This window comes from Ochotona curzoniae, unplaced genomic scaffold, assembly GCF_017591425.1.
Source record: "Ochotona curzoniae isolate NIBS_2020 unplaced genomic scaffold, NIBS_Ocur_1.0 scaffold_1037, whole genome shotgun sequence".
In the NCBI taxonomy this organism is placed as follows: Eukaryota; Metazoa; Chordata; class Mammalia; order Lagomorpha; family Ochotonidae; genus Ochotona; species Ochotona curzoniae.
In genome coordinates this window covers 28481711-28507470 of record NW_024467083.1, presented here as the reverse complement: position 1 = coordinate 28507470, position 25760 = coordinate 28481711, and the positions used below count along the sequence as shown (strand labels likewise).

Below are 25760 nucleotides of genomic sequence, written 5' to 3'. Positions count from 1 at the left end.
CCATTTCTCTGTTCTGGCCAGATGTGGCATATGGGAGTACTTAAAATAATTCATGGAAAAATAGAATTAAAAGATGTTTATATTGAAACCCATGTATTGGTTTGTTTTTTAAGAAAGATTCACTCGCTTCTTTGAAAGGCAGATCTACAGAAAGAGAAGAAGCAACAGAGAGATCTTCCATCCGCTGGTTCACTCCTCAAATGGCCATAGTGGTTGGGGTTCTGCCAGGTTGAAGCCAAGAGCTTCATATAGGTCTTCCATGTGGGTGCAAGGGCCCAAGTAGTCTGGGTCATCTTCTGTTTTCCCAGTCACATTATAAAGGAGCTGAATTGGAAGTAATGCAGTGGGGACACAAGCTGGTGCCCATAGGATGTCAGCATTGCAGGCATTGGCTTAACGCACTATACCACAATGCCAGCCCCTGCCTAGCTTTTATCCCCATAATAATATGCATCTTCATGATCTTTCTAAAGAACCCTGATATGTGTTTCAATGATTTTTGCACCAAGAAGAGACATATTTTAAAACTCCATTTCCCAAAACTTTTTAAAAAGAATTATTTACTTTTACTGGAAAGGCAGATTTAAAGAGAAGAAAGACAGAGAGAAATCTCTTCCATACACTGGTTCATTTCCCAACTGGCCACAACGGCCGAAACTGAGGCAGTCTGAAGCCAGGAACCAGGAACTTCTTCCAGGTCTCCCATGAGAGTGTAGGGTCCCAAGGCTTTGGACCATACTCCATTGTTTTCCCAGGCCATAAACAGAGCTGGATGGGAAAAGGAGAGGCCAGGACACAAACCGGTTTGTCCTGGCACTTGAAGGGGAGGATCAGCCAATTGAGCCGCTGCACTGGGCCCTCCCAAGAACTTTTTGATGTACCTTCACAAAAAGCAGATAGAGCACCTGCTGTTCTAACCTCTTCCTCAGGCATCTATTGGTGGGCTGCCTGATGGGAGCTCTGGCTTGCACATGGTGACCTTGAACTCTGCTTCAGGGGTTGTCTCTTTTCTTGTTAGTTGATACATTTGCTGATCTGCCTGCTACTTGGCTGAAGCAGGTTCTTGGAAACGACTGGCAAGACGCCTGCAGTATCTTTAGCCTGCCTGGGCTGAAAATAGGACTGGGAAATCCAATGGATGGTATGAGTTCAGCCAAAGTGGCTATGTCCTCCCTTTGTTCTCAAGAAACTGCTGGATTTCAGTAGGTAGATCCATATTAGCCTACTGTGTAAGAGCTACAAAGCTTCCTAATGGACATCTAGTCCAAATTCATGTTTCATACATAAGGAAACTGATGCATCTTGACTTCCATTATTTTCCCAAAAGTACAGTAACAATGGAGTGGTGAAGCTAGACCAAATAACGTACTGAGCGCAAGTGAGATGATAGCCTTTTTATCAATTTTGTTTCTTTTCTTTTATTTTATTTTAAAATCAATATACAGAGAGGAGGAGAGACAGAGAGGAAGATCTTCCACCCACTGGTTTACTCCTCAAGTGGCAGCAATGGCCAGAGCTGAGCCGATCCAAGGCCAAGAGATTCTTCCCGGTTTCCCATGTGGGTGCAGGGTCAGCTTTGGGCCATCCTTGACTGCTTTCCCAGGCCACAGGCAGGGAGCTGGATGGAAAGTGGAGCAGCCAGGATATGAACCAGCGCCCACATGGGATCCCGGCACATGGCAAGGCAAAGACTTTAGCCACTAGAATACTGTGCTAAGCCCATCAATTTAGTTTCTAATAAGTCTACACCTACAAGCTATTCTTCTTTCTTAAAAAACATGGTTAAAGATTTATTTTATTTATTTGAAAGGCACAGTTACAAAGAGACAGAAAATTTACATCTAGTGGTTCACTCCCTAAATTGCTGCAGCTGAAGTCAGAAACCAGGAACTTCTTCCAGGTCTTCCATATGGGTGCATGGACCCAGAACTTGAGTCGGGCCCTGCGTGGTGGCCTAAAGGCTCAAGTCCTCGCCTTGAATGTGCCAGGATCCCATATGAGTGCTGGTTCTATTCCTGGCAGCCCCGCTTCCCATCCAGCTCCATGCTTGTGGCCTGGGAAAGCAGTGGAGAACAGTCCAACGCCTTGGGACCTGATACCCACATGGGAGATCTGGAAGAAGCTCCAGGCTCCTGGCTTCAGACCGGCTCAGCTCCAACTGTTGCAGTCACTTGGGGAGTGAATCATTAAATGAAAGATCTTCCTTTCCGACTCTCCTCTTTGTATATCTGACTTTCCAATAAAAAAATAATAAGTCTTTTAAAAGAAAAAAAAAAAAAAGAACTTGAGTCATCCTCCACTGCTTTCACAGGCGCTTTAGCAGGGAGCTGGATTGAAAGTGGAGCAGGGTCAGGCCAGCAGGCAGGTGCGGGAGGATCCCCGCCTGCCTCAGGGAGACCTCGGGAAGGAGATTGAGCAGTACGACTGTGGAGAAGAGATCCCCACAGTGCTGTCGGCCATGACAGAGGAGGCAGCTGTAGCAATCAAGGCCGTGGCAAAATAACTGGCTCCAGGTGGTGGCAGCGGTGGCATTAGCGATGTGATCCTCAGCCTGCAGAGGCCCCTCCCCCAGCCAGGAACCACTCTGGCCTGGCCCTTGGCTGGACTCCTACACAATGATGTTTTATTTTGACTTCCCCCACCCCTTCAATCTGTCGGGGAGCCCCTGCCCTTCACCTAGCTCCCTTGGCCATGAGCTGGTGAGCAGTGGCCTTGGTGAAGCTGCCTGCCTCCGCTCCCCTCACACTGCAGCCCTGGTGGAGGAGAGGAGGTGGGTGCTGCTCGTGGTTTAGTTTTTCTTTTTTTTTTTTCATTCAACCTGGAATCGGAAAGCTGTGGATTCTGGCAAATGGTCCCAGTGCCCTTCCTCTTCTCAGCCTTAGTCTGGTCTGCTCCTCACAGCATCCCCCCACCCTAAGTACTTCCCCACCAGACTGGGGGCCAGTCCCCTCCCTTGCCTGGGTCTCTCCCCATGCTCCTTCAAACGGGGGGGGGGGAGGGAAGGGGAGGGGAGAGGAGTGGACCTGCCCCCTTGTCCGGCATCTGGGAGGCCCTGCCCCCCTTGGGTTTCACCCTTTCCCTGCGGGCTCGCTCTCTTCCCCCACCCATTTGTTAAAAATCAAACCTGAATAAAACTATAAGTTTAATATGAAGCACCCTCCCCCTCCCCCCCCCCAAAAAAAAGAAAGAAAGTGGAGCAGGGGCTCGGCACAAACCGATGCAGTCACTTGGGGAGTGAATCATCGGATGGAAGATCTTCCTCTCTGTCTCTCCTCCTCTCTGTATATCTGACTTTGTAATAAAAAATAAAAATACATCTTAAGGGCCTGGCAGTGTGGCCTAGTGGCTAAAGTCCTCACCTTGAATGCGCCAGGATCCCACATGGGCTCTGGTTCTAATCCCGGCAGCTCCACTTCCCATCCAGTTCCCTGCGTGTGGCCTGGGGAAGCAGTCGAGGACAGCCCAAAGCCTTGGGACCCTGCATCTGTGTGGGATACCTGGAAGAAGTTCCTGGCTCCTGGCTTTGGATTGGTGCAGCACCGGCCGTTGCGCTTACTTGGGGAATGAATCATTGGACGGAAGATCTTCCTCTCTCTCTCCTCCTCTCTGTATATCTGGTTTTGCAATAAAAAATAAATAAATCTTTAAAAAATTATAAGAAATACATCTTAAAAAAAAAAAAAAGAAAGTGGAGCAGCTGGGTCTGGTACCGTCGGGATGCTGGCATTTCAGGTGGTGGCTTAATATACTATGCCACAACACCAGTCCCTCTTCCTTTCTCTCTTAAGATTTATTCATTTTTATTTGATAGGGAGACTTACAGAGAGAAGGAGAGACAGAGAGAAAGATCTTCCATCTCCTGGTTCACTCCCCAAATGGCCACAATGGCTGGAGCTGAGCTGATTCAGAGCCAGAAGCCAGGAGTCTCCTTCAGGTCTCCCATGTGGGTGCCACATCCCAAGGACTTGGGGCTGTCCTCTGTTGCTGTCGTAGGCCATAGGCAGGGCACCGGATGGGAAGTGGAGCAGGCAGGACACAAATTGGTGCCCATATGGGATCCCACTGCTTGAAAAGTGAGGATTAGCCAATTGAGCCATTGTGCTGAGCCCTCTTCCTCTCTTCCAAACAGCAACAAAAATGAATTAAAGAAAGGAACCATCTTTTTCTTACCAAATCCGATCCTCATCCTATCTACTTGATCTCTGAATCCCCATTTTGTTTTCATTCCCAGTTTAAATCACATGATACATCCGGATCCCCCGTGGAGGTTGCCCTCAAACCGCTGGAGTCCCAGAGCCAGTTTACAGAGTCTCACTCTCAAACTGCCTGCCCAAAGTGAAGTGGGACTACGAGTCAAGAATAGATCCCAGGGTACAAAAGGACAGGACTGTTGCCATAGCACCAAAGCTGCTTGGTCCGGGGTGTGGATTTGGGAGTAATCTGTTGTTCAATGCAAATAGGTGTGGCAGGGAGCCGGTGTAAGGCTGAGTCCCCTGGAAGGGTTGGAAGCAGGGCCCCAAGCCCTAACCCCTCAGTGGGGAACCCTGTCGTTCCCAATCCTGACCACCAGACGCCAGCCTTCAGTCTCCATCAAGGCTCGTGGAAACATTCTGGTTTCTGACTGCAATGCTCCAGAATTTAGGCAAAGCTGCTGGGTCTCGTGTCTTTGGCTTTATCCAGTAAAGTCATCTGCCAGTTGGGGCAAAGTCCAAGAACGGTTCCAGCTTTCCAACACAGTGACTTTGAGGCAGGACAAAGGATCCTAAAGTGGTCACTCCAACCTTTGCCCTCCTTTCCCAGCTGCGTGTGCGTGGCGGCAGCAGTGGGAATGGAGTTCCAGCCCTCCTGTAACTTCCTCTCATCCAGAACATTTTGTTCTCATTCTTCTTAGTTCCCAGACTGGAACTACATGGGATTTAGTGTCTGGCCATGCCCCAAACACAGAAACAGGTAAGGCTGGCCAGGTTAAGTATAGGTATGTAGGAATAAAAGCAAAAATTCAACTTTGGTGTTTTTACTCTTGTGTTGTGTTCATCACTCCCTAACGACAACCACGGGCTGAAAAATAATTATGGGAAACCCCAATTAGACCTACTGGCCCCTCCCGCCTCTATGCACACAATATCTTAGAGAGCTAGAAAAGGAAACACATCAATCATGACAAATTGCTCAATCACTCTGGAATGTTCTGTTTCTATTCCTGCTTCCTCCTCTGTTTTCTTAGCTGCTTCTATCTTAGCACCTACCAACACATCCAAATCAAGCTCTAACGTACTTTCCCTAGGCAGAGTCCCAGTTTCTCTTCCTTCTGTACAGCGGGGTTTGCCTCAGATTGTTGGCCTCCATCGCGACGCGCTGCAGGGTGTTCAGTCAGGCTGCCTAGGGGCAGTTGGAACATTTCTCAAAGGTTGTTCTACATCCCATCTTCTGACTCAGAAATGCTGAGTTACCATGATAGCAGGCCAGGTGTCTGTGTGTGCTTCCTTATTCAGTTCCTACTCTGGACACGCAGCTCACCCGTGGCTGCTGCATGTCAAGTGCGTGGAACCAATCGGCTCACAGAGGGTTTCCTTAGAAGCCAATCAGAGCCCAGGGAAGTGACCTCAGCCAAGGGAGAGCCGCGTGGGCGCAGTTCTATGAGTGTCCCTAAATCACTCTCGACTTCCCCACCCGCCTTACTTCCTGTACAGCAGCAACCGCCTACTCCCCTCCCCCAAGAAGGGAGTGACAAAGGCTAACTTCATTCCGCAGAGGTAAGAAGCCAAAAAGAAACTGCAACTCCGTGCGCACCTGCTTTTGCAAGGGCAGAACACTGCATCTGGGTTCCCTCTGCACAGAAACACTTTTCCAAGTGGGGTAGAGGGGAGGAACTCCAGGCTGGAAGAGGGGTAGGTATGCTGAGCGGCAGCCGACTCCTCTCCCCGCCTCCCTCCCCACACCTGGCTTCCTTGGCTCTCTCCACAAAAATAGCTGTAATCATTCTTGGTAAATAAGGACAAGATGAAGGTCAAGTGTGGGAAAGAGAGAGCATGTTCCTTGCAAGCATGTGTGAGCAGACACAGTCACGGCCCCGTGGCCTGAGAAACAGAGGCCCCGAAGCCAGCTGGTCTGCTGCTGGTGCCATATTTTCCCACCACAGGAGCCTGCAGACAAATTCCCTGAGAGGCCTGGGCTGCGTGTGTCCGCTCATGGGAGTGAGGAAGAAAGGACAAAAGCGAGACGGCCATCATCTTGTGTCCACACTGGATACAACTCAGCCTCTCCCACCACGCCTCATCCAAGACAGAGAAACAGATAAAACTCCTTTATTAAATATATAAAATAGGTGTTTACCCTCCTAAGTGCTTCCACCACCACCGTACCTCCCCTTCCAAGTTACCTCCAGAAAGAGTAGTTAACTTGGCTGGGGGCATGTGTGCACGGCTGTCTGAACTCTCTACAGCCCAGTTCTTTCCCTTGTATCCTCATGCTTCATCCAATGAGGACATGGATCTTCTACCTCTGCTTCAAGACACCAGAGATGATACAGACACAGAAGGAGGGGAAGGCGAGGAAAGAATGCTGTCTGGCATTGCTCTCCATTCCCAGCGCCAGGGAGCAGACAGAAGTGGTCTGCACAAAATCAAGTCACACGCACAGGTACTGCCTGTACCGCAAAGGCAGAGCATCGGAGGGTCCAGACTGTTGTTCAGTATATAGCCTCATCCATGTTGTCATCACTGTCACCCCCAAAATCCTCCCCATTGTCAAAGTACGACATGATGTAATCAGTTTCCTGAAAAAAACAATGTAGAGGTCAGGCTTGGGCTTGGCATCCCTCCTGTTCCCTGTGCATCGGGCCCCTCCTCCCCCACTCCAAACCCGGGACAGCCCTCCTGTTCCCTGTGTACCAGGCCCCTCCTCCCCCACTCCAAACCCAGGACAGCCCTCCTGTTCCCTGTGTACCAGGCCCCTCCTCCCCCACTCCAAGCCCAGAACAGCCCTTCCACCTGTTACTGCTTTGCAAAGGAATCTGAGGGGCCTGGCACAATGGCCTAATGGTTAAAGTCCTCGCATTGCACTCGCCGAGATCTCATATGGGTGCCAGTTCTAATCCCAGCAGCCCGGCTTCCCATCCAGCTCCCTGCTTGTGGCCTGGGAAAGCAGTTGAGGATGGCCCAAATTCTTGGGATCCTGCACCCACATGGGAGACCCAGAAGAGGCTCCTGGCTCCTGGCTTCAAACCGGCTTGGCTCTGGCCATTGCGGTCACTTGGGGAGTGAATCAACAGAGGAAAGATGTTCCTTTCTGTCTCTGTATATCTGACTCTCCAGTAATAACATATATAGAAAAGGAACCTGAGACCAGAGGAAGAGAGGGAAGCCTCTGCTGCCGAGGTACCATCTATCTCAGAACATCCTGGCAGAAGGAGTTAAGATCCCAGAGTTTGGGGAGCACTGAGGTAGAAGGAGGTCCCCTTCACCTCTTCATGTTCTTCTTCATCATACTCCTCCTCTTCCTCCTCTTCCTTTTCTTCTTTATCCTCATCTTCCTCTGAAGTCACCTCTTCCTCCTTCTTCTCCAGGGACTCATGTGAAAATGAATAGGAAAAGGGACTGAAATTCAGCTCTTAGAAGGGAGAAAAACTGAAGCACACAGGGGCCAAGGGAGAGGAACTGGATCTGGGGTGCAGGAGGTCTTTGCACATACTTCCCCCTCACCTCCAGTTTCTGTATGGTTTCCTCTTTCTCTTCTGCCGTCTTAGGGGGTCTCTTAGGGAGTAGAATGGGGGCCCCTGGTGGACGGATCAAAAAGTGAACCATCAGACAGCAAATCTGCCTCTGGCCCTCAGCCTGCCCTCCTGGAGAGAACATGCCACTCTGCTGCCCCCACGTGGCCACCACAGCATCTAGCAACAGCGCTAGAACTGGTAGGGGAAGGCAGCAGGCCTTCCAGTCGCTGCTAGAACCTCTCTCTCCTTTTTCCAGAAACACTCACGCTCCTTCTGTAGCTTCCGCACTCGGATCTTTAGCTCCCGGGGTAGACGCCGCCAATCTAGGAACAGTAGGAACGTGAATATTAACAGGACCCTGCCGGGGGCTCTGAGGAGTAATGACTTGGTTTCAAAGGAGAGGACAGTGTGGGCCAAAATTGTTCTGCACAAAGCTGGTAGGGGACACCTCCCGAGGAATGGGGGTTAGTTGAGAGGCTTTTCAGGCAGACTCTAAGACTATCTGGGAGCCCAGCTAAGGTTCTTGTTTGTAATCCTGAATAGACGGAGGGGCTTAGGGGTTGGCTTGAGACAGTTTGAAACAAGAGCAATAGAATGAAAGGGTCCATCACCCACCTGGGTTCCAATCAATGGCATTGTCAATCGGCCCCGACATCTGATATTTGTCTGAGTAACGTTCCACATCTGGGGGGGCCAAGGGTCAAAGTTTTATCCCTTCAGAAGCCCTAGAACAGGGCTGTTCCCAAGGGTCCCTTTGCCCCAAACCCAGAGCCTAGGACATCAGCCCAAGGGGGGACCTTAGCACTAATCTGCGATTTCATCACCCAAAACTCTTGACAATTTATTTTTTCCTTCCACAGTTATATTGAGAAGTATGGTGCCATGGGCAGGATACTGGCTAACAAAACCGGCATTTGGTAAAGCTCTTTATTTGGGGGTTCAGATCTGGTCTCCCATCTAGGAAAGCACCAGTTGTCACTGCACTGAACTGCTTAGCTCACACCAGCTGACAAATACCCACTGTCCCAACAACAGCACCTGCTTCTCCAGGCCCTCCTGGTCCCCCTGAGCTCCCTTTTGTCCACTAACTACTGGGAGACCCAGCACCAGCCTCCTTCTGTTACTTGGTATCTGCAATATCCAGATTGTTAGGTTTTTTTTTTAATGTATCCCCCACTTTATGCATGTAAAATGGGATCTTATTACTTAATTTTTCCCACTGTTCCAAGGCTTTTGTGAGAATCAAAAACAAACCAGAAATACTGGCACGCATCGCAGATACAGAAGTAATTAGGATCTCCTCGGCACTTTTCCTGTGTCTCTCTGGCCCTCGGTGGTGTTAAGTACGGACACTGGCCACAACAGGTACCCCAACTGACCTCTCTTGGGGACAGCTGGCCGGATGAAGTAGGGGAGCTGCCTCATGGCCCCTCGTAGCTCCTGCTTCAGTGCCAGCACATACTCCCCTTCCTCGCCTGAGGGCAGTGGCACTGGCCGGAACTCCAAGGGCTAAGGAGGCAGGGGCAGCGTTTAGTTCAGGGAAAAAAATGAGTGAGTACAAACCTCCCCCACTCCCAGTTTAATCCAATGCTCCCACTAAACAGAGGGCCGGAAGAGAGCTGGGAGGGGGTTTGACGTGACTGTGAAAGCAGGGGATCTGGGAGCAACACCCCTCTTGGGGGGAGGGACCAGAGAGCTGGGGGAGGAAGAGAAGGATGGTGTTTTGATGGGCCAGGTTCTAGGAACCCAAGGATTTGGGGTCATCCTGGGGAAGGAAGGGAGGCACTCACAGGGAACAGTGGAGAAGGCTGCAGGGTAGGCGGGGGCAAAGCATCCCCCTTCCCAATGCCCACGGCCTCCATGTTGAAGGTCAGCTGGCCCCGGCCACGACCCCGGCCCCCACCCCGGCCGGCCATGCTGGAGGGGGCCTGGATATTCAGAGATCCTGTGAGAAAAACCTGACAAATAAAGAAACAAAGAGAAAAAAAAATACAGTAGATTGGACAGATAGCAAAGCAGGGACATGACACTCAACTTTTTCTCCCTGGGACTTGTAAAGCCCACACCATTCAACAAATTTTGGCTAAAGAACCACAGTGAGAGGCATGGAATTTGTGAAAATACAAACATGGATGAGACATGGTCCCGAGCGGGCAGATCATTATCATACAATATGATTATAATACAAAGGAGCAGGTGAGTAGACCCTCGGACAAAGTTTCTCTACATCCCCAAGACAGTCTGCTGCCGTTACTACCTGCGTTGCCACATACTGCCTTGGAATTCTTCTCCCCATCCTTCCAGCCCAATCCAATGCAATGCACTTCAGGAAACATTAAGTACCTACCATCAAAAAGGTGTTGTCCTGCCCAGGCACTGTGGGGACACAGAGATGCCACCCGTCTCACCATCACTCAGGGGAAAGCCGCATTACAATCAAATTGATCTTTTTAAATGTCACTTATATAGAAGCTCAGGATCTTAACAGTGGACAGGACCAGATTCTGTAAACTGCCCATTATTCTGCTTCTGGTGGCCTTTTGCTAAGGAACAGGTGCCCATTCTCCCCCAGGGCCGTGCACACCACTCCGGTCAGCCCTGATGAATCTCTGCTGACCTTGGTCTCTAGTCTTCAATGCTGAGGAATCTGAGCCAGCCAGGAGGAGCAAGAAAATCACCCAACGAAAGTGAAACCCAAAGAAATGGCATCCCAATAGCAATGAGCGCCTAGATCTTGTGTTTAATTCCATTCTCCTATGAAAAGAACCAGGGATCTGGTCTGGGAACACCTCAGACAAAGTTTCTTTGGGGATCTCCCCAGTCGAAATGCCGGACTCAGAACCCTAACCAAGAAAAGACGGAAGACAGAACAAGTCAATCAACCACCTCAGCTATATGTTGGCAGTGAAAAACTGGGCAAACGAAGACTCTACGAAGGACTATGTCAATCAGTGGATTCTTCAATGACCTCATCGTGCTTGGAGTGGCGAGACTGGCAGTGATTCATAACCGTTGAGCTATCAAAACCACTTGAGCAAGACCCTCAGAGCATGCCCCACATCAGGGACCTGGGGTGGGTGGGAGACTGGGTGGGGCTTCTCCCTCAATATCCCCCTTTACCTCAGATACATGAAGAAAACAATATGGAAATAATAGTCTTACCCACTTTCCTATAGCCTTTCAACCTTTTTACCCTAATTAACTATGTAAAGATTGTCAAAAATATAATTTAAAAAATGAAAAAAAAAAGAAAAGAACCAGGGATCTTTGGAAAAATAGTTGATTCCAGGACTACACAGAAAATACACAACAAGAGTGTGCAGCATTTTAAGGCACCATGGTGTAAGGCATCCAAACCACACAGCCATACAGGGCCATGTCAGAGGGGCAAAGGGCCAACCGAAGGCGCTCCTGATCGACAAAGCCAGAACAGCGTGGGCCCCACAAATTAAAGCAGCGCAGCCCTAAAGTACAAAATAAATACTTGTTCATGTACTTTGATGTAAACAACTGAACAAATGAACACATAGGGAAGCAAACAATGAATTTCAAATAATCATATAGACACCACACTTCTTAAACACGGACCGACACAATTTTGGAAAACTGCGGGTGAGGGACAATAACTTTGTAGTGGAGTTATCAAACACTGCCTCAGCCGGATGACCAAGGTCAACATCAGTAAGTCATCAATTAGGTTGGTGGTATACATCCTGGACATGATTCGTGACATGGCACTTTACCTCTGTCATCATCCTCCCCTAAACTCATAACCCCTATCTAATCACAAGAAAAACACCAAATTCCAATGGATGGGCAGCCCAAGTTGTCTCCTCCATTGTACTGCAACACTCAAGGCCATGAAAAATAGCAAGCCATCATAGCCAAGAGGAGCTTAAATATAATGTACCACCCTGGATAGAACCCTGGTACATAAGAAGGACAGGTTGCAAATTAAAGACATCTGAGTCAAGCATGGACTTCAGTTAATAATAACGTGGCAACTGGTTCATCTTTTTTTTTTAATTCATCATATTTATTTTTATTGGAAAGGCGGATATACAGAGAGGAGGAGAGACAGAGGAAGAGCTTCCATCTGATGGTTCACTCCAGAAGCAGACTCAACGGCTGGAACTGAGCCAATCTGAAGCCAGGAGCCTCTCTGGGTCTCCTATGCAGGTACAGAGTCCCAAAGCTTTGGGCCGTCCTAAACTGCTTTCCCAGGCCACAATTAGGTAGCTGGAAGGGAAGTGGAGCTGCTGGGATTAGAACTGGGGCCCATATGGTATCCTGGTGTGTTCCAGGCGAGGACTTTAGCTACTAGGCCACCATGCCAGGCCCTGGTATATCATTTTAAACAAAGATATTATATAATTGAGAAAATAAGGTCAATGTTGTGGCACTGCACGTTATGTCACCACCTGCGACACTGGCATCATGGATACTGGCTCAGTCCCAACAGCTCTACTCCCAAACCAGCTCCCTGCTAATGCACCTGGGAAAACAGTGCAACACGACCCACATACTTAGTCCTCTGCACCCAAGCAGGAGGCCCATATGAAATTTGCTCTCTCTGCTTTGCAAATAAATCTAGGAAAAAAAAAAAAAAGGAAGGACAGGTACACTGGCTCACCTGGCTAAACCTCTGCCTGCAAGCCCAGGCACATTCCATACGGACACCAGTTCACGTGCTGGCGGCTCCACCTCCCATCCAGCTCCCAGTGAAAATAGTGGAGGACGGCTCAAAGCCTTGGGTCCCTGCACCCATGTGAAAGGCCCGGAAAAAGCTCCTAACTCCTGATTTCAGATTGGCCCAGCTCTGGAAGCTGTGGCCTCTTGGGGAGTGAACCAGCAGATGGAAGACACTCTCTGTCTCTACTTCTCTCTACGTAAAATCTGCCTTTCCAGTAAAAATAAATAAATCTTCTTTAAAAATGGGGGAGCATAGGGAAACTCTCAGTACTATCTGTCAAATTTTTCTGTAAATCTAACACTCACAGAAAATAATATCTGTGAATTTTTAAAAAGAAACTTCAGGGCCCAGCACAGTAGCCTAGTGGCTAAAGTCCTCACCTTGCCCAAGCTGGGATCCTATACAGGCGCCAGTTTATATCCTGACTACTCCAATTCCCTTCCAGCTCCCTGCTTGTGGCCTGGGAAAGTAGTTGAGGCCTTGAGACCCTGCACCCGCGTGGGAGACCCAGAAGAGGTTCCTGGCTTCAGATTGGCTCAGCTCCAGCCATTGTGGCCACTTGGGGAGTGAATCATTGGATAGAAGATCTTCCTCTCTGTCTCTCCTTCTCTCTGTAAATCTAACTTTCCAATAAAAATAAATAAATTTCCAAAAAGAAAAAGAAAAAAAAATGAAGAAAAAAATAAATAAGATTTTTTAATAAATAAATAAAGGAAAAGAAACTTGAATTTGAACAAAGAATGGTAGTTAGTAGAGGCTGGGAAGAAGAGGGGACAGAGGAAGATTGAATAACAAATGAGACCAATTCACAGATAGAGGAATCAGTTACTGTCTTGCACAGCAAAGTGTGGTGACTACGGTATACGACAACACAGCAGGTGTTTTCTGAATAAACAGAAGACTCTCTAAGGCGCCAATCACAAAGCAAAAATGACGAGAAAAATAATAATTACTCTGATATGATCAGCATACATTGTCATACTGAGATGTCACAGTGTACTCCGTAAATATTCAATTAATAATTTTTAAAGATTTATTTATTTATTAGAAAATCAGCTACACAAAGAGAGGAGAGACAGAGAGGAAGATCTTCCGTCCAATGATTCACTCCCCAAGTGAGCACAACGGCCGATGCTATGCCGATCCAAAGCCAGGAACTAAGAGCCTCTTCCAGGTCTCCTGCGCGGGTGCAGGGTCCCAAAGCTTTGGGCCGTCCTCGACTGCTTTCCCAGGCCACAAGCAGGGAGCTGGATGGCAAATGGAGCTGCCGGGATTAGAACCGGTGCCCATATGGGATCCTGGTGCGTGGTCAAGGTGAGGACTTTAGCCGCTAGGTCACGCTGCCGGGCCCTCAATTAATAAATTTTTTAAAAAGAGTTATTTATTTATTATTGGAAAAGCAGATTTACAGAGAGAAGGAGATACAGAGAAGATCTTTCATCTGCTGGTTCACTCCTCAAATGACCCCAGTGGCCAGAGCTGAGCCAACACAAAGTAGGGAGCCAAGAGCCTTCTCCAGATCTCCCATCTGGTGCAGGGGCCCAGGCACTTGGGCCATTTCCTCTACCTTCCCAGGGCACAGGCAAGGTGCCAGATGAATCAGCGCCTATATAGGATCCTGAGCTTGAAGGGGAGGATTAGCCAACCTAGTCATTGTGTCAGGCCCAATAAAAATTTCTGAAAAGAATTTTGAAAGCATGGTAAACAAAAAAAAATTGAAAAATTAAAAACAAATATGGGCCTGGCAGCATGGCCTAGCAGCTAACGTCCTCACCTTGAATGAGCCGGGATGCTATATGGGCACGAGTTCTAATCCCGGCAACTCCACTTCCCATCCAGCTCCCTGCTTGTGGCCTGGGAAAGCAGTCCAGGACAGCCCAAAGCCTTGGGACTCAGCACCTGTGTGGGAGACCTAGAAGAAGTTCCTGGATCCTGGCTTTGGGTCAGTGCAGCACCAGCCGTTGCACTCACTTGGGGAATGAATCATCAGATGGAGGATCTTCCTCTCTGTCTCTCCTCCTCTCTGTACATTTGACTTTTCAATTTAAAAAAAAAGAAAAAAGAAAAATTAAAAACAAGTAAATGTCACATTGCACAAAAAGAAAAGAGTCATGATTCAAAATCCACCAATAACTAGTTTGTAAGAAAAAATATTTTAGGGCCTGGTGAGATAGCGTGGTAGTTAAAATCCTTGTCTTGAATGAGCCGGGATCCCCTATGGGCACGAGTTCATGTTCTGGCTGTTCCATTTCCCATCCAGCTTCCTGCTTGTGGCCTGGGAAAGTAGTCGAGGACGGCCCAAAGCCTTGGGACCCTGCACCACATGGGAGACCTGGAAGAGTTCCTGGCTCCTGGCTTTGGATTGGTTCAGTCCAACCGTGTGACCGCTTGGGGAGTGAATCATTGGATGGAAGATCTTCCTCTCTGTGTCTCTTCCTTTCTGTACATATCTGACTTTCCAATAAAAATAAATAAATCTTAAAAAAGAAAAGGAAAATTTATTTTAAAATAATATGTAGAAGATAAATTATTTAAAAAAATACATACAAATTTAAAAGTTGTTCATGAAGGGTGCAAACTATATGCACATTGACTCAATAGTTAAATTCTCCCCCTGTAAGTGCAGGGGTCCCTTCTTGGTGTCAGTTTGTGCCCCGGCTGCTCCACTTTCCATCCAGCTCCAGCTTGGTGTGGAAGAGCAGCAAAGGATGGCCCAAAGCCTTGCGTCTGACACTTGCAAGGTGGAGGGTTAGACAATCACGCCTGGCCCCAAACACTGCTCTAATAGCAGAGATGAGAGCTGCTTTGATTACAAAGCCATGGGGAGCCAAAAAAAGAGGGGGCATGTACCATGGAGTTTGAGGTCAGACAACTCTAATTTCATTTCCAGATATTAAAATAAGTAACCCAAGGATACAGAGGAAAAGGACAAACTGTTATAGAATCCAGGCAATAAATGAAACTAGTGGTTGGGAAATCCTGAACTTCGCTTCCCAAGTGTGCATGCCTCTGGTTGTGCAAGAAGTTCCTAAGAGGCTGGTCTCAATCAACCATGCAGAAAAACACTAGCAAGTACATTAAGGAAAACAGCACTTTTGGTGCTTAAGAACATGGATTTGAGTCCCAGTTCCATCATTTGCTATCCACATTGCCTCTGACTATTCATCTTTAAGCCTGTTTACTTATCTTTAAAGTGGGATTAATAATAGTAACAATAATATTATTACCTTAAGTCATCCAACAAATATTTACTGGATGTTTATTACACATCAAATCGTTGTTTTGGGTGCTAGCAACATAACAGGAAGCAAAAGGGACAAAACTGTGGCATCTGTGGGGTTTCGATGGCGCTCACATTCTGGGAGTCATTGGTGTACAGATGACATCTCAACCATAGACTGGGAAAGATTCCCTAAAGCGGTGGACCCGGGGCTGAGGCCAGAGGCACTCTATAATTTGCTTTATTTGTAAAGGCAGTAAATTAACATTCTTATCAATTTAGAACTCTAGGGAATCCAAAGTTTTTAAAATATATATATATATTTCTATGAGGGGCTGGTGCTGTGGCTTCACAGGTAAAGCTACAGCGTATATCAAGTGCCAGCTGCTCCGCGCTGATTCAGCTCCCTGCTCAGGCGGCCAGGGAAAGGAGAGCAACGAGGCCCAAGTAAGCGAGCCTTTGCCGTCCAAGGGGGAAACCAGGATGAAGCTCCTGACTCACGGCTTCCAGCTTGACCCAGCTCTGGCTGTTCTGGCCATCTGGGGAGTCAACCAGCACTTGGAAGATCTATTTCTCTCCCTCTCCCCTTCTCTCTCGGTCTCTGTGTATAGCTCTACCTTTCAAATTAATACACCTTTGAAAGGTTAATTAGCTAAAATTTTGGTTATCTGAGAAGCAAAGAGCTCTCATGTGTTGGGCCACTGCTCAGATGCTCATCACTGGAGACTGGTAGATGCTGAGAGCCAGGAGCCAGGAGCTCCAACTGGGTCTCCCACATGGATGGTTATCGCAGCTGCCTCCCGGGGTGCAGACTAGCAGGATGCCAGAGCTAGGCATCATACTGAGGCACTCTGATAGGCAATGCACCCATTTTAACCGCTATGCAACATGTCAGCCCAAACCCAAATTATAAAACATCACCGCTATAGAAAAAACTGGGCAAAGGACCTGAAGGGGCAGTTGATGAAAGAATGACCAATACAACCACACTTCACCCTGTCACGTTGAGAAATACTGAAATAATAATCAGGTTATCGTGAGGTTTTTTTTTTTAAGATTTATTTATTTTTATCACAAAGTCAGATATACAGAGAGGAGGAGAGACAGAGAGGAAGATCTTCTGTCCGATGATTCACTCCCCAAGTGACTGCAATGGCTGGTACTGCGCCGATCCAGAGCCAGGAGCCAGGAACTTCCTCCGGGTCTCCCATGCGGATGCAGGGTCCCATGGCTTTGGGCTGTCTTGGACTGCTTTCCCAGGCCACAAGCAGGGAACTGGATGGGAAGCAGGGTTAGAACAGGTGCCCATATGGGATCTTGGTGCCCATATGGGACCTCGGCATATGCAAGGTGAGGACTTTAGCTACTAGGCTACTGTGCTGGGCCCTATCATGAGTTATTTTTCAGACATGCTTTTTCATGCGTCACACAAAGACTATAAATAAAATCTTTAAAAGGAGCAATTTGATCAATAGAATCAACAACCTTTTAAACATTTAGAAGCTTAATCCAATAATCTCATTTTCAAAATACATTCACAAGAAACCATCATCCATATGGTCAGAGAAAGAAGTACAATATGTTCATCACAAAGTTATCTGTAGTAGAAAAAATCTGCCCAAGAACAAATAAATGGCTAAAAACAATTAAACATCTATTTTAGCCTATACTGTAGCTACAAAATTATGACTTCAAATAATATTTAAAGTCAGAAAAATGTTTATAATATATATTGGCAGAAGATATAATAAACATTGTATTTATTTTATGGCCTTACTTATGTTTGCCACACACACTTGTATATACACAGAAAAAGAATCTGAAATGACATGCTGCAAAATATTATCACTATAACACAATCACTAAACTGTAGGTGTTGGGCCTGGTGTGGGAGCCTAACGGCTAAAGTCCTCACCTTGAACGCACCAGGATCCCATATGGGTACCAGTTCTAATCCAGAGGCCCCGCTTCCCAGCCAGTTCCCTGCTTGTGGCCTGGGAAAGCAGTCGAGGACGGCCCAAAGCTTTGGGACGCTGCACCCGTGTGGGAGACCAGGAAGAGGTTCCTGGCTCCTGGCTTTGGATTGGTGCAGCACCACCATTGTGCTCACTTGGGGAGTGAATCATCGGACAGAGGATCTTCCTCTCTGTCTCTCCTCCTCTCTGTATATCTGACTTTCCAATAAAAATAAATAAATCTTTTTTAAAAACTGTAGGTGCTTTTCTTAAATCTTTATTTTTTTCCATATTTTCTTGAATAAATGTCTACCACTTCTATAATCAAAATCAGATTTTTTTTTTTTTTTTTAGGAATACAACTAGGGCAGATCTGTTTTTTAATGAAAGCCTGGAATGCATTTCATTGAGTTACGTATTTTTCATTTAGAACATTTGAACAATTGTCCAAAAAAATGGAATGAACAGAGTTGTCTTACCAAAGACGTGCAGAAAAGTTGGGCAACAATTGGCTGACCTGTTCAAGGAGGGGTGCGAGGCTAGGGCTCCTGATTACTGCAAGCCGCATCGTCTAGCAGTGTGTTTGTCACACTCTAGGTGCTCAACATGTTTCTTGAATGAACAAGCGAATAAAGACATTATTTCTTGACAAAAGAGACATTCCGATTCCTAAGACCTTCTTTGTCATCCCAATTCTCACACTTTCTTCTCTGGATCAAGAGGACAATTACAAAACTGTCATATTACAGACCGCTAATGAAACAGCTCTAATTACAATCGTCTTTTCCTGATCCTTAATTAAGTTAGGAGTTTAAATTCTGCCTCTCTCACCAGAGGGCAGGTTCCTGCAAATCAGTCACAAGCAATGAATGTTTATTGGGCACTATGTATTAAATACTAGAACTGCCCTCCAAAACCTTACGTCCTGAGGACAGAAATATTAAAAGCGAGAATGTCTGCTAAGTGCTCTCCTAGAAGCATGCATCAAATGGAAAATGCTCAACTCTGCAGGATGTGCGGTCCAGGACAGCTACAGGCAGACGGTAGCATTCCAGCTGGGTCCTGGCAGGTAGCAGTAGTCTGGGAAACTCACAGGCTGTGGGATAATATTAACAGATTAGGGCCAGTTGATGTCACAGCAGAGTCCTTCCCACTTTCTGTTTTAATACGAATCTTGCTGATGCGCAGTAGAGAACTAGGGTTCTCTGGTTTTACATTCTATACAGCAACGGGAAGGGTGGGGAGGAAGCCGGAGGGGGCTCAGCCAACAGCTGCCGGAAAGCCTTGTCCACCCTGTAGCCTGGCCCGCTTCAACTAGCCAGGGAGTGATAACTCGAACCGGGTCGCAGCCACCGGGCCAGAGCCTTACCTGCCGCCCCTCCCCCAGGCGAAGCCCACGCCGCCGCCAACTTGAATTTTGCTCTACTTCCTCCTGCCGGTGGCGTCCTAGGCCCGCCCCCCGCAGCTCCCCATTGGCGGTTCTCCCGGCCAATCACGCAGACGCGGAGGAGCGGGGTCCGCCCACTTAAAGCCCGGCTGCAGAGGAGGGAGCTGGGCAACCGGCGGGCACTGAGGCTTGGGAGGCTGGCTGCGCCACCAGGGGTCAGTTATTTGTGACTTCACCCCAGATGGAGGAGCCTCTGGCTGGCGAAGAGGTTCGCAGGTGGAACCTGACGACGCTTAGATCTCTGTTGCGGATGCCTCCAAGGAGAGGCCAAAAAACCGGGGAGCCTCTGCAATGAGAGGAATAATGAAAGCTGCTTCTTAGGGATCAGACTTTTTGGTGACTTCTCCATTACTACAACACTCCTTCACTTCTGCACTGCCTCCCTCCAGCACCGTTGATGTTGCTTTGTGGGCTGTTGCCACGTCTGTGAGAAAAGTGGGGAGTGGTATGGGGGAAGGAAGGACTGGGCATGGGTGAACAGGGTTTCTGCGTTTTCCACGGAGTCCCCCAAGCCCCGTGGTAAAGGGGGTCAGGGTGGAAGGGTGAGTGCTACTTTCTCAAGAAACAGAAACAGAAAGGAGTTGTGGGTTGGGAGATGAAATATAGGAGTTAGCCAACAAGAACACCCTGGATGTCAGAGAAAATGGCCTCTAGACTAGGAGCAGATAAAGTGACCAGTCTTTGGGTAAGGACCAACACATATCTGTGAAGCTTGGAGAACTTGCTTAACCCCCTCCCACCCCCTTCTTGGTTTCCTCATAGGCAATGATAGTAGCTCTTATCTTCTGGAATTGCTATGAGGATTGAAAAAATGTATGTAAAATTTGGCACATTACGTGGCATCCAAAAACTGGCAAACATGGATACTTTCCCTGCAAATAGTTCTCTTCTCCTTGCCTGGAGATGTTACTTTAAAAACATTTATATATATATATATATATATGAAAGAGAGAGCCATAGCAACCAGGGCTGGGCTAGACTGAACTCAGGAGCCAGGAATTCTACCCAGGTCCCACCTGTGAGTGACTTACACTGCTTTCCCATGGCAGTGAAGCAGCCAGGACTTGAACCAACGGTCACACAGGATGCTGGGATCAGCAGCCTTTGCCTAACTCCCTGTAACCCTCTGGACCATATCTTGGGCCCCAGGAATGTTGTTTTTAGATTCCTGGGCCTGGGGGCCTCCAGCCTCTAAATTATCTCAGAATCCTAGGTACACATCCCAAATCTTTAGCATTCTTCCCTTATCCCCCGACTCCCCATGGTACCTTCCAGCTGGACAGAAATTCATTCCTAAAATATGCAGATGGAAGCTATGGTAACCATGGAGACAGGGCAGGTGGCAAGGAGAAGCAGACAGTGAGAGAGGGGTGGGTAGTGACAGAAAGACAGAAAAGACCAGGAGCAATTAGAACAGATCCCTTCAAGCAAGATGGGAAATTAATGAGTCTAAGCAAGAGAGTAAAGAAATACAATGACAGGATGTGTTGCTTGGTTCCTGCTTTCCCTGCCTAGCTCTCTCCTCCCGGGATTATGGGAAGGAAGCATCTGGGAATGCCCCTAGACCCCAGGCAACTACCTTCCTCAGATCATCTAAAGGAGCTCAGGTCCAGATGTCTCTGTGCAGTGGATATCCTTTTGGCAGAGGTGAGGTGGTGCTGTTATCTCCGCTCTGACTACCTACCTACCTACATACGCCCCCGCTGCGGATCCCAATCGCCTGTCTACATCCCTCTGCAGAGTGCGTCGTGTGCGGTGTGTGACAGGTTAAGTCTGGCGCACAGAGCACATAAGCAAACCAACTAGAGGAGAGTGGGGGTGGATGGAGATCTGCTGAAATTCCGCCAAGAATTTGGATGGTCCCTGTCTGGGTCTCACAGTCATTCCGAAAGCGACACTTAGGTTCGTTGAGGTTTGGGGAGGTCAGCTAAGAAAGGGAAGGCAGAATTGGAGCCTCTAGGTTTTTCAGGGTTTATGCGTGCATGAGTGGGGGAGCGGTTTGGTGCCAGACGCCCCCACCCGAAGAAACAGGGCTAAAAATAGCCCAGGAGAGCTCCGCCCCCATCCCCCCCCCCCAGCTTCTCTCCTCCCGAGCCGGCGCTGTGCCCGGGGCGCACCGGGAGGAGGGACCAGGATCCGGCGCAGATACTGACTCCAAGGGAACCGGGGTCCCCCCCACCCCAACGCCATGTGGGCCCCTGGGAATCTGGCTCCGCCACCCTGGCTGCCCGGTGGACACGACCTCAATCCTGGCCCGGCAGAGACTCTGCGGATATCCAGGTATCTATTAGGGCACATAGCCTGGGAGGGGGAAAGAGCCAGGAGTGATGGGGAGCATAGCAGGAGCAGAAGAAACCCCCAATTCTCCCTCCACCCGTTTTAGGTCCCAAACGCAAGCTGCTTCCCTCCCCTTACCCATTTTTGGGGGCTGTGGCAACCTAAAAGAGGTTAGGAATGGGGATATATGTTTGTATGGAAGCATGTGTGTGGGTGGGCGGCGTTCAGCATTCTAGAAAGGGGAATTCCAAGTGTGGATAAGAAAAGGGGGGTGCTGGAGAGGTCTGATAAGCCGTGGGGTGAGGGTGGGGGCACGGATCTCCTTGCGCGTGCACGTACGCATTTTGCACGCGCGCTCATCCTTCAGTGCGGGTGCACCCTTCCCACCTCCTCTGGCATGCGCTGGGGGGTGGGGGGGAGAGAAAGCTAAAAGGCATGAGTTAGAGGAAGGACCGTGTACTGCCTCACACCGGATGCCCCCACCGCTGCCTCCGTTTCCTTGCCGAATCTGTCCATAAGACCCATCTCTTTCTTGTAGGGTTCAGCTTCATCACTGAGACCCCAGGCCTCCGTCAACCTCCACCCCCAGGCCCCTAGCCATCTTCAGCAGGTCCCAGTCCCGGCTCCATCAGTGCTCTCGCTCCAGCCGCAGCTATGCTGCACACCGAGGGCCATGCTCTGCTTCGGGCTGTGGGTCAGGGTAAGCTGCGCTTGGCCCGTTTGCTTCTGGAAGGGGGCGCCTACGTGAACGAGGGTGATGCCCAGGGGGAGACTGCGCTAATGGCGGCCTGCCGGGCCCGCTACGACGACCCCCAAAACAAGGCGCGCATGGTACGCTACCTCCTGGAGCAAGGCGCGGACCCCAACATCGCAGACCGCCTAGGGCGCACGGCTCTCATGCATGCTTGCGCAGGAGGTGGGGGCGCCGCGGTGGCTTCGCTGCTTCTTGCGCACGGCGCAGACCCCTCCGTCAGAGATCACGCGGGCGCCTCTGCGCTGGTCCACGCCCTGGACCGTGGGGACCGGGAGACCCTTGCCACGCTGTTGGACGCCTGCAAGGCCAAGGGCACGGAAGTCATCATCATCACCACCGACACCTCGCCCTCGGGCACCAAGAAGACGCGTCAATATCTCAATTCTCCACCGTCCCCTGGGGTGGAGGATCCTGCTCCCGCCCCACCCAGCCCCGGGGTCTGCACATCGCCTTCAGAAATACAGCTTCAGACTGCTGGAGGAGGAGGAGAAAAAGGAGGAGGGCGTGGGTCGTTATCCCCTCGCGCCCAGGAGGAGGAGGAGAAGCGGGACGTATTTGAATTCCCTCTTCCTAAGCCCCTCGATGACCCTTCCCCTTCAGAGCCGCTCCCCAAACCACCCCGTCACCCCCCGAAACCACTAAAGAGGCTCAACTCCGAGCCCTGGGGGCTCGTGGCCCCTCCACAACCGGTTCCACCCGCCGAAGGGAGACCGGGGATCGAACGCTTGACCGCCGAATTCAATGGCCTGACCCTGAGCGGCCGACCCCGTCTTTCCCGACGTCACAGCACGGAAGGCCCTGAGGACCCGCCCCCTTGGGCGGAGAAAGTGACGGGCGGGGGTCCTCTCTCCCGCCGAAACACTGCGCCCGAGGCTCAGGAGCCTGGTCCCCCTTCAGGATTGCGACAGAAACTGAGCCGTATGGAGTCGTTGGAGCTCGACACCCCCGGACACTTTTGCACCGACTCGCCTGAGTGCAGCCGTCTGGCCTTGGAGCGTCGCCGGTACAGCGCCTCCCCGCTGGCCTTCCCTCCTGCCGCCTCGGCTCCCTCCCCGCGCCAGTCCCAGGAGAGTCTGCCGGGAGCCGTCTCTCCGCTGAGCGGACGGAGGCGGAGTCCCGGGCTGCTGGAGCGCAGGGGCTCGGGGACGTTGCTCCTGGACCACATCTCGCAAACACGCCCAGGTTTCCTGCCTCCACTCAACGTCAGCCCCCACCCTCCCATCCCCGACATCCGTCCCCAACCCGGGGGCCGGGCGCCTTCCCTACCTGCTCCTCCCCAAGCCGGGGCGCCAGGCTCTCCCAGGACCAAGCGCAAGTTGGTGAGACGCCACTCCATGCAGACTGAGCAGATACGCCTGCTAGGGGGTTTCCAGAGTTTAGGTGGGCCAGGGGAGCCAGGGCGTTGAGAGGTCTGAGAGGAGCCAAGGGAGGGTGGGCAGCAGGGACCTCGATGGGACAGGTGGATCGGCTTACACACGCACACAGATACACTTATACCACAGACATAGCGATCTCTTGCATGTGCTCACAGCACGGTGCACGCACATATGGGTCAACATGATGTGTCCACAAGCACAGGAATCTTATTAGCAGGAAAAGACAAGCACTCTTTATTTACCGAATGTATAGACACATGCGCTCATGCCTGAACATTTCACGTGCACAAGGGATTGTTTGTGCACCCACAGACACAACACACTAACTAATAAACACAGAGGACCACTGGGTCCTAAGCATCTGTTCAGAAACAGTGGGGGAACCCGACTTTGTGGGTCATCGTCTGTATTTTTGCCCTCCTGCTGAAGCAAGTCCGTGCTTTCCATGTATGCCCTGCAACACAGCCTCTCATGATTTTGCACACTGGACTTCATGAATACACCACTTAGTGCTATGGGTCCTGCCTCTGCAGACCTGGCCCTATGTTCACACCCTGCTTTCAGCCCCACTCACCTTACAGGATATCTTCTCATTCTTCTTGGGGGTTCCTGCAGCCAGTCCCTGCCCCCTCAGTACTACTGCTGCCCTCCTACTCTCAGCTTGACTTCTCAACTTCCTGCTTTTACTCCCACCCTGTCCTTCCCCCACAGCCACCACTAACAGGTTGACTCATTTTCCCAGGGGTGGTGGGTCATGGGCTCTAAGCTGCTCTTCTGTCTGAGCTTATGAACACCCCCACCGAGAGAAGTGGGGAGGAACCCTAAATAACGCCTCTCTCCACTTGACTTATCAAATAAATGTGTTCGGAAGTCTTTGTTTTGTCACTTCTGCCTGGAGGCATGGGGAATGAGGAGTGGGAAATTAGGAGTGGGGAGGGAGGGTGATACTAATTTATAGCTATAATCATCTAGATTTCAGCTACCTTCTCTCCAGGAGTCCAACTAACTGTGATAGTAGGGGGGAAAGGCAAGAATATCCTGTGTCCTGAAGGTCTTAAGGCACTTGATGGGCTTTCATTTGCTGCAGTCTTTCCTGTCTCCGTTCTTTATTATTATTTTTTAAAGATCTATTTATTTTACTTTACAAAGAGACTCATCCATGATTCACTCCTTAAATGATCACAAAGACCCACTAAACCACAACACATTCACAATCCACAACAAACCTGTTAGATCCGCTGGCCACCAGGGAAGGAACACATCAGCCACATATAGAAAAGGATTTAGATGGGCTTTATTCCAGGGAACCTTGGTCACAGGCTTTCCCTTCCACGTGTAACAGAAAGTCAGGTGTGAACCAGGGAACTACAGAGGAAAGCAAAGCCTGGAAGAGATGTACTGGGGAGTTTTATACCCTCCTTGACGTGGAAACTGAAGCGGGGGGGGGGGGGGGGGTTGCTTTGGATCTTATTTGCTGTGGAATATTGTTTTGTGTCCTTCATTGGTGCAGCAGTGACCCCGTTGCCTGAAGGGGTGCCAGAATTCCAACCCTCGGGGTTGTAGCCTTAGGTCTGAATGTCCTACTGGGCTGGAAGCAAGCTCCGCCCTCCTCCGGTAACCCTGGGAACCATCAAAACCATTTTTAATTTCTTTGAAGATTCCTACCAACAGTTCCTTCCCTACACCATCAACACAAGTTCCAGTAGATGAACTGTTCCTTTTCAAGCTTCCTATTTCTTGACTATTTATAATTTTTATTTGGGGCCTAGTTGTGTTTCATCAGGTAGATTTCATTCATTTTCTTCTACTTCTGACCCTATTTCTCTATCCTTGATTTCTAAGCTACTATAGGAGAGATGGGGGGTACCTACTACACACAAATGGCACAGTGGTCAACTGACGTGTGTGTGTGTGTGTGTGTGTGTGTGTGTGTGTGTGTGTTACAGAGACAGAGAGATCTGAGGATCTCAATCTTTCTTAATCGGCTCCGTAGATTTCTCAGTTTGTTGGATTTCTGTTTATATCTGTCTCTCAAAAGGGAAGTAAAGTGAGCCATCCATTCCATTCTACTCTGTAACTCCCTCAGTGGAATCAGAAAATTGCACAATATGGCATAGCAAAAAATGAAAATGTGGGAAATCATAGCACCTGTGTTGGGCAGTGCTCAGACTTGCAGGTGGGACACATGCATCCCACACTGGAGTGCCCAGGCCTGACACCTAATTCTGGCTCCTCACTCCAGTTTTCTACCAGTGTAGGACCTGGGAGGCTGCTATGATGGGTAACTACACCGGTTCCTGCCATTCTCACTGGAAGTCCTGCAGTGA

The 25760-nt window shown here is 49.4% G+C and overlaps 2 protein-coding genes across 5 annotated transcripts; one reads left to right on the top strand and one right to left on the bottom strand.

Annotated features, from left to right (window-relative positions):
• Positions 1 to 6289: 6289 nt before the first annotated feature.
• Positions 6290 to 22346, bottom strand: POLR3GL (RNA polymerase III subunit GL). Of its 4 annotated transcripts, none has more exons than XM_040998774.1 (8): positions 22144 to 22346; positions 9502 to 9669; positions 9091 to 9220; positions 8327 to 8395; positions 7978 to 8034; positions 7701 to 7774; positions 7463 to 7567; positions 6290 to 6775 (listed from the first exon to the last, which is right to left on the bottom strand). In XM_040998774.1, exons 2-8 carry the CDS (start codon positions 9625 to 9627, stop codon positions 6689 to 6691), a joined length of 648 nt encoding a protein of 215 aa, XP_040854708.1. In that variant the 5' UTR covers positions 9628 to 9669; positions 22144 to 22346; the 3' UTR covers positions 6290 to 6688. The 4 variants fall into 4 exon arrangements, with proteins under 4 accessions (XP_040854708.1, XP_040854706.1, XP_040854707.1 ...); XM_040998772.1 differs by lacking the exon at positions 22144 to 22346 and adding an exon at positions 18949 to 19048; XM_040998773.1 differs by lacking the exon at positions 22144 to 22346 and adding an exon at positions 18059 to 18903.
• On the top strand, positions 21809 to 24303 carry ANKRD34A (ankyrin repeat domain 34A). The gene has a single exon (XM_040998771.1). The coding sequence runs from the start codon at positions 21958 to 21960 to the stop codon at positions 23461 to 23463; it is 1506 nt and encodes a 501-aa protein (XP_040854705.1). The 5' UTR covers positions 21809 to 21957; the 3' UTR covers positions 23464 to 24303.
• The last annotated feature ends 1457 nt before the right edge of the window (positions 24304 to 25760 follow it).